Source organism: Caenorhabditis briggsae (genome assembly GCF_000004555.2).
Source record: "Caenorhabditis briggsae complete genome, chrI, whole genome shotgun sequence".
Lineage (NCBI taxonomy): Eukaryota > Metazoa > Nematoda > Chromadorea > Rhabditida > Rhabditidae > Caenorhabditis > Caenorhabditis briggsae.
In genome coordinates this window covers 9,211,624-9,224,529 of record NC_013489.2, presented here as the reverse complement: position 1 = coordinate 9,224,529, position 12,906 = coordinate 9,211,624, and the positions used below count along the sequence as shown (strand labels likewise).

The 12,906-nt window shown below is 37.0% G+C and overlaps 5 protein-coding genes across 5 annotated transcripts in view; 4 read left to right on the top strand and 1 right to left on the bottom strand.

The window, feature by feature from the left end:
- Window positions 1-1,655, top strand: part of Cbr-sig-7 — a gene marked incomplete at both ends in the record, with an annotated part of 3,283 nt that extends 1,628 nt beyond the window's left edge. Inside the window, 6 exons of the mRNA XM_045239713.1 lie at window positions 318-578; window positions 626-725; window positions 771-1,019; window positions 1,072-1,243; window positions 1,293-1,458; window positions 1,502-1,655. Coding sequence (XP_045094887.1) covers window positions 318-578; window positions 626-725; window positions 771-1,019; window positions 1,072-1,243; window positions 1,293-1,458; window positions 1,502-1,655 — 1,102 coding nt within the window. The remainder of the gene's footprint in view (window positions 1-317; window positions 579-625; window positions 726-770; window positions 1,020-1,071; window positions 1,244-1,292; window positions 1,459-1,501) is intronic.
- A 1,281-nt stretch (window positions 1,656-2,936) lies between these two features.
- Window positions 2,937-5,186, top strand: CBG12493 (the record flags this gene model as incomplete). Its single annotated transcript, XM_002639974.2, has 5 exons — window positions 2,937-3,659; window positions 4,011-4,261; window positions 4,307-4,418; window positions 4,462-5,041; window positions 5,086-5,186. 5 exons carry the CDS (start codon window positions 2,937-2,939, stop codon window positions 5,184-5,186), a joined length of 1,767 nt encoding a protein of 588 aa, XP_002640020.2.
- A 652-nt stretch (window positions 5,187-5,838) lies between these two features.
- CBG25343 lies at window positions 5,839-7,241 on the top strand (the record flags this gene model as incomplete). Its single annotated transcript, XM_045239700.1, has 4 exons — window positions 5,839-5,841; window positions 5,895-5,940; window positions 6,413-6,796; window positions 6,877-7,241. 4 exons carry the CDS (start codon window positions 5,839-5,841, stop codon window positions 7,239-7,241), a joined length of 798 nt encoding a protein of 265 aa, XP_045099298.1.
- Window positions 7,242-7,415: 174 nt separating this feature from the next.
- On the top strand, window positions 7,416-8,470 carry CBG25342 (the record flags this gene model as incomplete). The annotated part of the gene is given in 6 exon segments (XM_045239691.1): window positions 7,416-7,471; window positions 7,523-7,671; window positions 7,833-7,892; window positions 7,938-8,215; window positions 8,229-8,260; window positions 8,311-8,470. 6 exon segments carry the CDS (start codon window positions 7,416-7,418, stop codon window positions 8,468-8,470), a joined length of 735 nt encoding a protein of 244 aa, XP_045099297.1.
- A 539-nt stretch (window positions 8,471-9,009) lies between these two features.
- Window positions 9,010-9,919, bottom strand: CBG12489 (the record flags this gene model as incomplete). The annotated part of the gene is made up of 4 exons (XM_002639973.1): window positions 9,010-9,438; window positions 9,494-9,553; window positions 9,596-9,682; window positions 9,740-9,919. 4 exons carry the CDS (start codon window positions 9,917-9,919, stop codon window positions 9,010-9,012), a joined length of 756 nt encoding a protein of 251 aa, XP_002640019.1.
- Between the last annotated feature and the right edge of the window lie 2,987 nt (window positions 9,920-12,906).

Here is a 12,906-nt window from a genome sequence, read left to right as displayed (position 1 = left end):
ATATGCTCTCTATAATTTTCTCCGAAATTTCAGAGAGATTGGTTCTTTCTCCACGGTTTTGCGAAATTTTCTCCATTTCTCCGAATTTTTCTACATTTTGGTGAATAACCCCATAGTGAGAAATTTTTCAAAAAAATTGTCGTCAAGTAGCGCGCATTGGGTGTATACACGCAGAAAACTCCAAAAAAACTCCGAAAAATCTCCCCACCTTTAAAATTGAGAAAAAAACAACTTTTTCTTCCGAAAATTTGCGAAAAAAAAACCGAGTTTTTCTCAAAACTTTCCAATTTTCAAGTAAAAAACTAAAAGCTTTTCAGTGATATGTATGGAGAGCAAGGTCGGTACTTTGAAAGAGAGGATCTTCCAAAGATGCGTCACACTCGGATGGGAATCGTTTCGTTTGTGAATAACGGAGACAATATGCTGGGTAGTCAGTTTTTCATCACTCTTGGGGAAAATTTGGATTACTTGGATGATCAACACACAATTTTTGGACAAGTCACTGAAGGAATTGAGACATTAGAAAAACTCAATGAGCAGTTGACTGATACGAATAATAAACCATTCAGAGACATTCGGTATAAAAATGAACTTCAATTTTTTTTTCATAAATGCATTTTTTCAGAATTTCTCACACCATCATTCTAGATGATCCGTTCGAGGAAGACACTCGAATCTCGTACCCTCCACGATCTCCTTCACCTACTTATGAAATGCTCGTAAAGGTAGCTATTAGTTTCTGACGAATTTTCCAAGACCGTAATATTCAGACCGATCAAATTGCGCTTGATGAGAAAGAGGATGAAGACGAAGGAAAAACAGCAGAAGAGATTGCTGAGGAGCTTCAACAAAGAGAAATGGCTGAACAGGCTCAAATTCTTGAAATGGTCGGAGACTTGCGAGATGCAGATGAAGTTCCTCCAGAGAATGTTCTGTTTGTTTGTAAATTGAATCCAGTCACAACGGACGAAGATCTGGAGATCATCTTTTCGAGATTTGGAAAAATCAACAATTGTGAGGTTAGTTTTTTTTTCAAACTGACATCGTCATCATATATTCTTCCTGTTTCAGATTGTTCGAGATCGTCGTAGTGGAGATTCTCTTCAATACGCCTTTATCGAATTCGACAACGCGCAAAGCTGCGAGCAAGCTTATTCTAAAATGGACAATGTGCTGATTGATGATCGACGAATTCATGTAGACTTCTCTCAATCGGTGTCCCAAAACTATAAATACAAACCAAGTAATCTTGTTCAAATCTAACTTTTGAATTAAGATGTGTTTTCTTATAGAATCGCAAAATGGGGAACCGCAAAAAAGAAGACAACAGTCTCCACCAAGACGTCAGGAAGTCAAGAGAAGCCATGAGAGAAGTCCATCTCCCAGAAGACGTCGTTCGCCATCACCGAAACGAGACAGAAGAAATTATGAAAGAAGAGATTCTGATCGACGTAGAAGGTATCCCGATCTGAAAACGAATTCGTTAAATACTTGTTTTCAGAAGTTCTACAAATGATCGTGATGGGAACCGTAATCGTGGACATCAGGATAGTCATCGTGAGAGAGATCGCAGAGACAATGTACGAAACTCGGACAGAGATAGGGATCGTCGTCACCATGATAGATCACCACACAGAAGACGAGACCGTCGCTGATAACAAATTATTTCTATTTTTTCGATATTTCTAATTGCTGCTTTCATTTGTTTTGTTCTCATACTTTTTCTCCACGAAAAAAAGATATTTATTTATTTATTTAGTCCAAAGCTGCCGTTGTTTTCCAGAGGCCTCCGCTTCGAGACCCGCCGTAAATCGACATGAATCAACAGGAAGAACACAGTCAAAACGAGTGATACAGTAGTTTACTGTTGCTGTAAATCTGGAAAACAATCGCAGCTTTGGACAGCGTTTTTCCAGGAAATTACTCCTGGAAATCAACCTTGAACGCGGCATTATCATATTTCTGTTCAATTTGTGTGATGAAGTTTACACAAAGCGGGAACCTACACCGGCACTTGAAAACTCATAAATAACTTTTTTAAAAATTTATTTTTTCGAATAAATCTATATTAATTATCTGCTAAATACCCATTTCTGAGAATTACTTCAACATTTTTATTGATGGAAAACTGGAGACCTTCCGATTATTTATTAGTTGGGCTACTGTAGTCTTTAAAGGGACATTATCGAAAATTGTCTTTCGTGGCGAAACACGAGCATTTTACCGCTCGGCGGCGCCAAAATGAAATCCGAAACAATGTCGTCTATTTTGCACTTCGCAATCTTTATTATTGTCGAATTTAAAAAAGTGGGACCTGGAATATTTCGCGGACGATTCCCGGTCAATTTTCGAGGCCTTGGCCCAGAAACACTACGGTAATAAACGAAACTTATCTCTGTGAATTTAGCGGGATTTTCTGGACAAAATTTAGATTTCTTGGTATGAAAATGATCGCTAGCATCTCTAGAATCTGTTTTTTCATCGAAAAAACCGAACTTAATTGCGGAAGTAGCTCGAACGAGGAGAAAATCTGAAATATTCCGTTTTTGCCGCACTTTTTCGTAGATCAAAAAAAGCTACGCCTTTCAAATTTTCAGGTCCCACTTTTTTTAATTCGACGATAGGCATCGTCATGATCGGTCGTCGTCGAAGTGGCGGACTTGCAGTTTGATCAATCGCATCTCGTTCGATTGCAGCACGTTCACCAAAACTGACAGGTAAGGAAAGAGTGTAAAATCACTAGGAGTAAGCAGAATGACATTAAAATGATTTTCCGTACTGAGATTAACAATTTTTGAAGAAAACATTTCATTTTATCGTATTCTAATTACAGCGTCTCGTCGAGTAACTTCGTCTAGAGGACAACTGCCAAGCTTAGCTGAGCCACTGCCATCGCCGTTGACAACTGGAAGACACTCAACACTCGGACATTCTGGATGTCCCGCATTTACCAAAACGACTTCGGCAAACGTCTCATTGCGTCTCGTCCTCCTTCAACTTCTAGCAGACCGCCGTCCACATCTTCCGTCCGGTCTGTCACATCGCAACGCTCAACTTTCGTCGCCAACAAGACAATCACTGCACCTGCTCGAGTTAGGCCAGTGGGAAGAGCAGTCGTTCCTGCTATTATTCGTCAACCATCACAAGTCGATGTACTCAAAGGAAAAGTCGCAGCGATGGAAAAGGATATTATGGAGAAGGACGAACGGTTGCAAATTGCAAAGGAGACAGCGGTAATGCAGAAGGAAAGCATAGGAATGTACAAAGAGCGGCTAGAAGTGATGAGCACGAAAGTGGACGCGCTGAACGTGCAAGTGGACGTGCTGAAGACGGAGAGTAGTAATCTGAAGGCAGAAGACGAACAAAAGAAGGTGCGAATCGGAGAATTAACGAGCCAGTTGAACGAGAAGGAGAGTATCATGCGGAAGCTGCACAATGATGTCGTTGACTTGCGAGGCACGATTCGTGTAGTTGTTCGTGTGCGTCAGATGCTCAGATCTGAAGTCGAAACGAGTGTTTCCGCTATCGAATACCCGACAATCAATTCCATCATTGTTAATCAAGGATCGAAATCGTCTGGAGCAATGACGTTTGAAAAAGTGTTCACACCTATCTTCACTCAAAGTCAAGTGTTCTGTGAGATCGAGGATTTCATTCTGGTAAGCGACAGGAAACTGTTCCTCCAACCATAAATCATTTCAGTCCGCTCTCCATGGCTACAATGTCGGTTTGATTGCTTTCGGGCAGACAGGAAGCGTTCTTATTTATCTGGTCCCCCTTTGACAAGATCTTTATTGTTTAATGCACATGAATTTTTGAATTTTCTAGGTTTTGGTTTATTCATTTTCTACACAAGTCAACAAATTCAACCAAATACTATTTTCGTGACTCTTTAAATACTTCAGATTCATTGTATTCACGATTTCGATTTCAGAAAATATGCTAACTCAGTCTGCTCACAAACAATAAATTGCAGGCGGGGTACAATGGAGTTACAAAAGTATATAGAGGATTTGAATGAGAAGACAAAGAATGTGTATACTCCTCGCCCCCAAAAACATATCAACCCTCATTTATCACAGCTGTATCCGATGGAAAGTGATGTGGAGAAAGCTGTTCTGAGCATCTCAAGTCTGTTCAACTGCTCAGAATCGAGCGAAGATATAATCAAGACACTGACATGCGACTCGCTTGTTGCCCTCGCCGTAGCTCCGTTAACACTGCAAAACAAAAAGGGAATTGTGAAAATTTTAATGCAGTGGTATGTGTGAACATCTGCAATCAGCTTTTGATACCATTATTTCAGGTCATTCATCACTGATGTAGATGATGAAATATTATCTGGAATCATTCAATCTTTACGCTTCGCCGATTTACATTTCAACGAACTATACGCCATCCGAACCGCATTGTTTAATGTGAGTTACAGAAATTGTTTTATATAAACTACAAAAATCACAGTATTTGACTAAGCCATCGATCAACGACGAAACAATTCTGAGAATCCTCCCATCTGGTAAACTTGATCTGCAGCCGCGTCAGAATCAACAGTTCAATGGTGACGCCTGCTTGGAGTACACTTATGTTCTCTCGAAGCTTCAGAAAGTCACTTCACTCGGCGTGCCGACGATGTTCAAGACACTGACACAATATGATTTCCGGAGAACTACATACTTTGAACGATCACATCAAATAGTTTCACAATTATCGACTTTTAAAGTCTCTGGATTTGTGGTAAATGAAATCAATGGAAATCGTTTTGCAACTGGTTTTGGGAAAGCTATCAATGATGTGGAGATTACTGAGCCCCCACCGCAAACCATTAGTCATTACTCGGCAGTTGAAAACTATGCCAACGGATTGGAATGGGTGACTGGAAAGAGTATAGACCGAATTTCATTACAACGGTCGATTGAAACACCAAAAAAAACTGATTACGGAGATGAAGAAGAGGAAGAAGAGGAGGAGGAAGAAGAGGAGGAAGAGGAAGAGGAAGACGACTCAGATCAAATGAATGCAGAATTATGGACGTATGACTCAGGTATGTTCTGACTGACGGTTCCAATGGATCATATAATCATTTAGGCTACGACGGCTCTCCACAATTGTCCCCAACAGATACATCTACTGCAACATTTTTCGATTTTTCCCTCTCACTTCAAGAATCAGTTCAAGATGAAAAATAGTATATGCTACGATATTGTCTGGAGCTTTCCACAGTATCACAATCTTCTAACCATTTTACTGTTATTGCTCTATTTACTCACTGGTATTTGTTGATATCGTCTTTCCAATCGTTTTTATCTGTTACATTCATTTTTATCACTTTGTTAAATTTGTTGTTGTTGTTGTTGTTTTCGTTTTCAAATAAACGATTTTTTTTGGTTTTCATCTGAATTAAAAACCCGTTTATACAAAAAAAAACCAAAAACCTATTCAAATTATAGAAACTTTTCACAAATGGAACAAATTGTAGGAAAGGTACATATCCTATAATCGAAAAATCGAAAACTTTCTTAAATACAATAGCTGATCATGAATCGAAATCTAACAATCTTCAGAAAAATGAATCTGGCTACATTAGAAAAATTAGAGTTCAAGGAAACTATTGCGGGTAATTAACAGCCACCTTGTACAATCAAAAGATTGCTAATTCGGCCCCAATGAAAAATTAGACTATTTCCCTCATTTTCACGAACCAATCAGATATTGTACACCAAGGCGTGACCTGTTGGCGAATCCAGATCATTTTCTGATTATCCCTCGTTTACAGAATATCTCCTAGTTTTTTTTTCTCATTCCAGATTTCCACTGCGAGAGAGGAATCGAATTTCAACGATGGTAAGAAACTGGAATTCGGTTTGTGGTTCTGAAATTTGCAGTTCTCTTTCCAGTCTTTCGATGTAAAACAACTTCATACTCTTTCTAACAGTATACATAGTATGAGGTTTGACGACACCGATCTAGGACGGAACAGCATGTTATTATTTTCCTGTCTGTAACTTTTTCACAATTTTTTTAAATTTCTGAGCTGCTCGTTATGCAATTTGCTATGTTCAACCACATTACAAAACACATTATACTGGTGGGCCGATTTTCAGAATTTTTGATTTATGAAATTGAAAACTTTCAGTTTGTTTCTTCAACATGAAAATTATGCTTCTATACGAATGCAGGAAGAAAACGGGATATTCGAAAAGTGGGCATTTTTCTTTCAGTTTTTAAATACAGTTTCTTTTTTTGAGGAGTGTGCAAATCAATTGTCAACAATGGATTTGCTCAACTATGTGTGCTGAACGAAGGAAGAGAAGAGTGTAAATATCTTTATTTTATTTTTGATTAAAAAAAATTTCAACTGGCAATGTACTTTGCAAAGGAATCAAATTTCGTAATGCTTTTGTGATTTATCCAGAAGCTGCTTGGTTCTGGGGAGCAATTGGAATAATTGTCGGATTTGTGATTGGACTGATTGCAATAGTACTTCTTTATAATCTGTGTCTGAAGAAGAAGTTCTCGAAAAACAAGACGGACCAGAAGAATACCACAAAATCAGTGGAATCGAAAAATAATAAGAAGATTGGACAGGCATTGAATTTATCTCAAGATACGAAAAATTCCAAGGATACGAAGAAATCTCAAGATTCTAAAGATTCTAAAAATTCCAAGGATTCTAAAGATTCTAAGGATTCTAAGAACTCAACAGATTCTAAAGATACCAAGACTACAAAAACTACAAAAGCCTCAAAATCTACAAAAGCTACAAAAGCATCGAAAACTTTGAAAAAGGGAAAAATTAGTAAGACACTGAAAGGATCAAAAGATTCAACTGCATCATCTGGTTCAAAGGATACCAAAGATTCTAAACGACCAGTGAAGACTGCATTTGGATACAAACATCAATAGAACCGGCTTCAAAAGACAAAATGAAAAGTCTGAAAGGATCAAAAGAGAAAGGAAAGCCATTAAAATTGAAAGCATCTCAAGAGAAAACAGCAATCAATATTTCTTCACCAGCAAATTCGAAAGAAACGACAAAAGGAAAACCCAAAAAGCCATCGTCAACAGATGTGAAACCATTGAAGTCATCTCCAACGAATACAGCGAAAGGTGGATCCAAAGAGCCTCTGACTCCAACGAAAAACCTTAAGAGACCATCGGCTGAAACAACTCCAATCTCAAAATCTTCTCCAAATTCTCCAGTTGGATCCAAAGAAACTGCTGCAAAAAAGAAGACTGCATAACTCGATTATTCTAACTCGATTTTAAATAATTTAGCTCGATAATCCAATAAAATTCCTAATTCTTAAGCGCCAACTTTGTAGTGTCCCAAATGAAACAAAACCGTGACATATTACTTTCCAGGTTTTACTAAAATATTTCATGTAAATGTAATCAATTCATCCAACAACCTGAAAATGGGAGACTTCTCTGTTCACTTTTTCGAAGATTCGCCTGTTAGCCGTAGTGCAATGTGAGACATCTCGTACTACCTAATCAACCAGTTTTGATGTATTATTTTCAGTGGAAATCTGTTGTACGTCTGTGTTCTTTTCACACATTCCTTTGAATTTCTGAGAAATAACACAAATACTCAAAAAACCAAACGAGAGGCGACTCCTGGAGAGGACATGGAAGCTTTTACGAAAAATTTAACAATTATGAAAACGGAAGGTTAGAAGCAATAAAGCTGAAAATTTAAGGCTAAATTTGTAATTCAGATTGTTATGAGACGGTTCCATTGATGACTAATGGATGGTGCAATAGTACAGGGGAGCATAAACTAGGTCGCTACAGTAATCCGCGTATTATAAATTTCATATAATCAATTTCAGAAGAATGTGAGCGTTTTGTCAATAATGGAGTATGGGATGTTTGTCAGTCATTAATCGATCGTTCGTTTTCCCAACATTTCCAATGATTATCAGTTTTGATTTCAGAAGAACAATGCGGTGGTATAGAATACAAATATTCAACTGATGACTATTTTCGGCATCCCGCACTTTGGGGTGGTTGTGGATTTTTAATTGGATGTATTCTAGCTCTAATTGCATTTTTAATTGGATCTTTTATTTGTGGAAAGTGCTGCAAGAAGAAGAGTTCAACTAACATTCGAAATGGTACTGGATCTGGTTCAGCATCAGTTGAAGGAGGAAAAGCATCGAAGGGAACATCATCCGATACAAAAAATTCGTCAGGAGACAAAAAGGGAAAAACAGTGAAGCCAACAGTTCCCCAATCTCAATATTTTGATGATTAGTTTGCGGCGGATGGTGGAAAAAAGAGTGTGTTCATTGGCGCAAAAACAATGAGGGGGCCAGCTGATAAACCAGTTGCAAAGAATCAGACGGTGGCCATGAAACCGAACAGAACAATGGCTAAATCCGTGAGAGATAATGAAAAGAAAAGAAAGAATAAGCATGGAAAGACGGTTGGAGCATTGACTGCAATGGAAGTTACTATGTACAAGTGATTGAGAAAATGACATTCTCTGATTTAATAAATATAGTTTTATATAATGAAAATCTTAAAGAAAACGTTTAATTTATACTTTCTTGGAAGTAATTTAGAGAAAATGAAATTTGAAGGAGGGTGAAAGGATTACTGTAAGGGAAAAATTTCGAAAATGAAGAGGGCTACTGTAAGTGAAAACATTGGAAAATGATAAGGATTACTTTAGGGGGAAGTATTTGAAAATGAAAATTATTACTGTAGAGGGAAATACTGTAGAAAGAAAAATATTGAAAATGAAAAGGGTTCCTGTAGATAAAAATATTCGAAAATGATAAGGATTATTGTAAGGGAAAAATACTCAAACGGAGAGATATAATCCTAATTCTATTAGTCAAAAAAGTTCTTTAATAAAATTATCCCAACAGTTCTAAGATGTTACTGTACGATCACCTACAGTACCCCGTTACATTTTTCAGATGGTTTTGAAATATGCGGTTCCATATGTACCCTATCAGACATCAACTAGTTTTATACCCAAAATCATTTATTGTTAGAATATCAGATGCAAGAAGCAGCAAAGTATTTGCTCATATCAATATGGTAGAGTTTATGTTTGGTGAGAAGAACGAAAATGTCTCGAACGTATCCTTGTTTCACTTTCGGAAGTTCCTCGATTATCTTTATCAAATCCTCAGTTTGTTGATCAAAATCATCAACTGTCAATTGATAGCAAATCGCTTTTTTCTCAATTGCGGTCGTTGTTTTTGCATCACGAACATCGGCTTTAGCCTGATCCATTTTTCTACGAGCATCATCAAATCTCTTTCTTTGTGCCATGAATGGATCATAGTGTTGTTCGTGGAACCGTTTCATATGACGAATATGATATGATTGAACAGCCTGATAACTTTTCCTTGATGCTGCTGCCGCCTTCATTTTCGCAGAAAAGTTCTCGAATGCTGGTACGTGGTTTTGTGGGACATAACTCTGAAAAAAACGATTTTTAAAGAAGTATATTTTTGCACGAATCAAGATTGGATACCTTGAATTCTCCGAGTGCTTTTGCCAACCGAGCAAACGAATCTTCCTCATTTTTAGAGCTCTGAAAAAATAATACTATAACAAATAATCATTGAATTCTTACTTTGGAGGAGAATGGAATGAAAATATTCTCCAAGTAAGACGAGCATTTTCCGACGGTTTCATCAAATTCTTGATAATGTTTGAGGTCCTGGAAATTGGTCAAATTCCGAAAAAAATAAAAATCCAGAAAAAATATTGCAATTACATTGATAAAATCCTGAGTCATTTCCGTTTCGTCGGTGACTTTTTTGTTGACATTGAACACAAATTTGAAGAATTTCTTTCCCTCTTTTGGATCTTGCTCACTTGGTTGTTGTCCTCCTGTTCCAGTCACTGCCTTTTCATTCGTAGATCCTGCATTCGAATTCCCTCCATCAGATGCCATTTTTCAATGTGTTTCCGATATGTGAACGATTGTTGAAATAAACTTTTTTGAAAATTCAGAAAATTGTGAGGCAGGAAAAACTGTCGCGTGGGAATCATCGTATGCATGTGTTTCCTTTTTCCCCACTTTTTTTTTAATGTTAAACGTTTTTGAAAGGAGGTTTTGATTTTTCAGTTAAATATATTTGGTTTTATATAAACTAGGTTAAATTTTTTTACTTCTTCTTTTGCTATGCTCACAATGCCACTGGATCGAATCATTCGAAGCATCGAATTCTTATTTTTCTTCCCTGGGAAACTACAGGGTGGCGCACAATTAAAGTTTGCACTAGCATGAAATTTGAGTAAAGCATTGTACTGGGCTCGAATTTAATGCTTCATCTCGTGAAAATCACAAGTAACGGTTCATTTTTGGAGAATCATAACAGTACCTAGACTTGAGGAATCGCTTCGAAAATTTCAGTAGGTTTCAATCAAGCGTAAAATTACATTTCTACCAACTTTCGTGCTTCCAAGATACTTATGCCTAAAGATATGCCCGTTGTTTCCTATCCTGGGAATTGTGCGCCACCCTGTACGATAAAATGTTTACGGAGGACAGCAATAAACCCATATTTTCAGTGTATTCTTTTTTTCAACTGTAGATTTCAAAACGAAACGCTTTTCTTTTGAACTAGAAGCCTCTTTGTGTACACTTCGTATGTTATTTCCAGCCTAAACATCCTCCATTCAACATTTTTCAAAATCTTGAAATTATTTTTCATGACTTATATACTCTAGCAGGAATATTCTGTTTTTATTTCATTAAATTTCAGTACCTCTTTTTCACAGAACCTAATTGTTCATTCTTCTTTTACATCTACATGATGTTCTCTGACAACTTCTATTGAACATAAATCGTTTTTATTGCTCTTTTTAGATTTTTGATAGTAGTTTAGATCTTCGTTCCCATGTCTTCCCCAGAGGGTCCGAAGGGATTAACCGAATGAGTCGGAATGTTCAAATAGATAGAAATCCCCGTAGGAATCTTGTAAAAACTCTTTTTGTTGTTGTACATTGTCTCTGATCCTCTCACAAATTATAATTTGTAAACTGTCATCTGTCCCTTCTTCACCTCATCAAACCCAAATTGGCCCTAAACCAAAGACATCGAACAGAGGTAATGGAGCTCCTTATTCCTTCTCCCTTTTTTCGTCTTACTTGTCCGGTTGTTTTTTAATTGTTGTTTGATGAAAATTATTAAAGTTTTCCACTGCGCTTCAAGAAACAAAGCTACCACATAAAATGTTGTTTGATAGAGTCTAAATTATTTTTTAGATGTGGTTTATCATAAGTTTAGTGGTTTTAAAAAGTTTGCCGTTTTCCTTATTCCCTCATCCGCATTTCAAGAACTCAGTGGCGTAATATGTTACGAAGTCACCAAGCTTTTAATTGTGCATTGTACTATTATATGATTGTAGTGATTGTCACTTGTTGGATTAGAAGACATTCTTATTGATAACCGGATGACTGCACAATTGCAGTAAATAGTTTAACTTGATCTCACTAGGGAATGGTCAGAACTTACCTCGCTATCGAGACATACAAGTGGATCCATCGGAAAGAAGATCATTCCCTGGTTCCAAAACAGTTTTCAAATTTTGCTAAATGGCCCGGAGAACCGAGATATTTGTGTTCCAAAATCGACCAATAAATTATTATTTTCCAAAATTATATTATTTTCCAAGCGTTATTTTCCAAACCAGCTTTGGTCAAAAAATGAAAATAAAGATATTCATTTAATCTAATTTGGAATGGATTACTCTTGCTATTTTGAGCATTTTCGGTGTTGAAACAAAAATTCTAACTCGTTTCCTTCTAGCTGAAAATTTTGATTTTTCATCCGACTTCGAAAAAAATCACTGAAAATCGGTCGTCGTGAAAATTTTAAGATCATTTCAAAAAAGATAAACGCAGATTCAAACACAGCGTAAAAAATTACACTAAAAATAGTTGTTTGAGTTCGCTTATCCTGAGCACAAAATGAGTTTTAGTCCGATAAGTGCGAAAACACCATGTGGGGGAGTACATGACAACTAAAATTCGCCCAAAATCGACCATCTCCAATTTTCCCCTATACCACCACATACAATATCAGACTCCTAGGACCATTTTGATTTTTTCCATTGCCATGGTGTTTTCGATTTTCTGCTTCCTCGATCTCAACTTTTCCGTATCTATCTTGTTTCATCCAAAATAATATCGGTTACGATTTCTCTTATTCGATATGTAATTCTAATTAAACCATTTTACCAAGATTGTACAGCCACCCATCAGACCCAAGAATATTTCCTTTAAATTCAACATAGAAAACAGGAATCCATGTTTTACAAAAGTCTTCTAGTTGTAACTAACATCAAAATTGACTCCTACAAAAAACCCTGGAATTTCGTATTTATGGGGCATTGGGGTTATATTGTTTTTTCTTTCATAGGGTATTGTTTGTTTCCTACCTCTGGGGCTTTTTTCCCATTCGCACTTTCCTGGAAGGCATCTGAATCATGTTTCCTATTTTTTCTATGGCACACCTGTTTTTCAAGTTTAGCTCCTGTCATTTAGAATCTTCGATAGAAACACGTCACACTACCTTCCATTAGCAGAGCATTTTCATTTTGGACGCTGCGGTTCCTATGGAGACTCCGCGGTCTTCATCTAATTGCTCATTCAGTTCCGCCACTTTATCCTGTTTCATCCAAAATAATACCAATTTCCATTTCTCTTATTTTGAAAATCAGCAATTTCGTCTTTATTGGACATTGGGTTGATAGGGTTTTTTCTTCAAGAAGGTAAATTTGTTCATTTCCCACCTCTGGAGCCTTTTCTCCCGTTTGCACTTTCCTTGAAGCCATCTTAATTATTTTCCTTTTTTTTCGTATGGCACACCTGTTTTTTACACCTGTCAATCAGATTCTTCAATAGGTGTACGTCACACCCCCTTTCTTTAGCAGA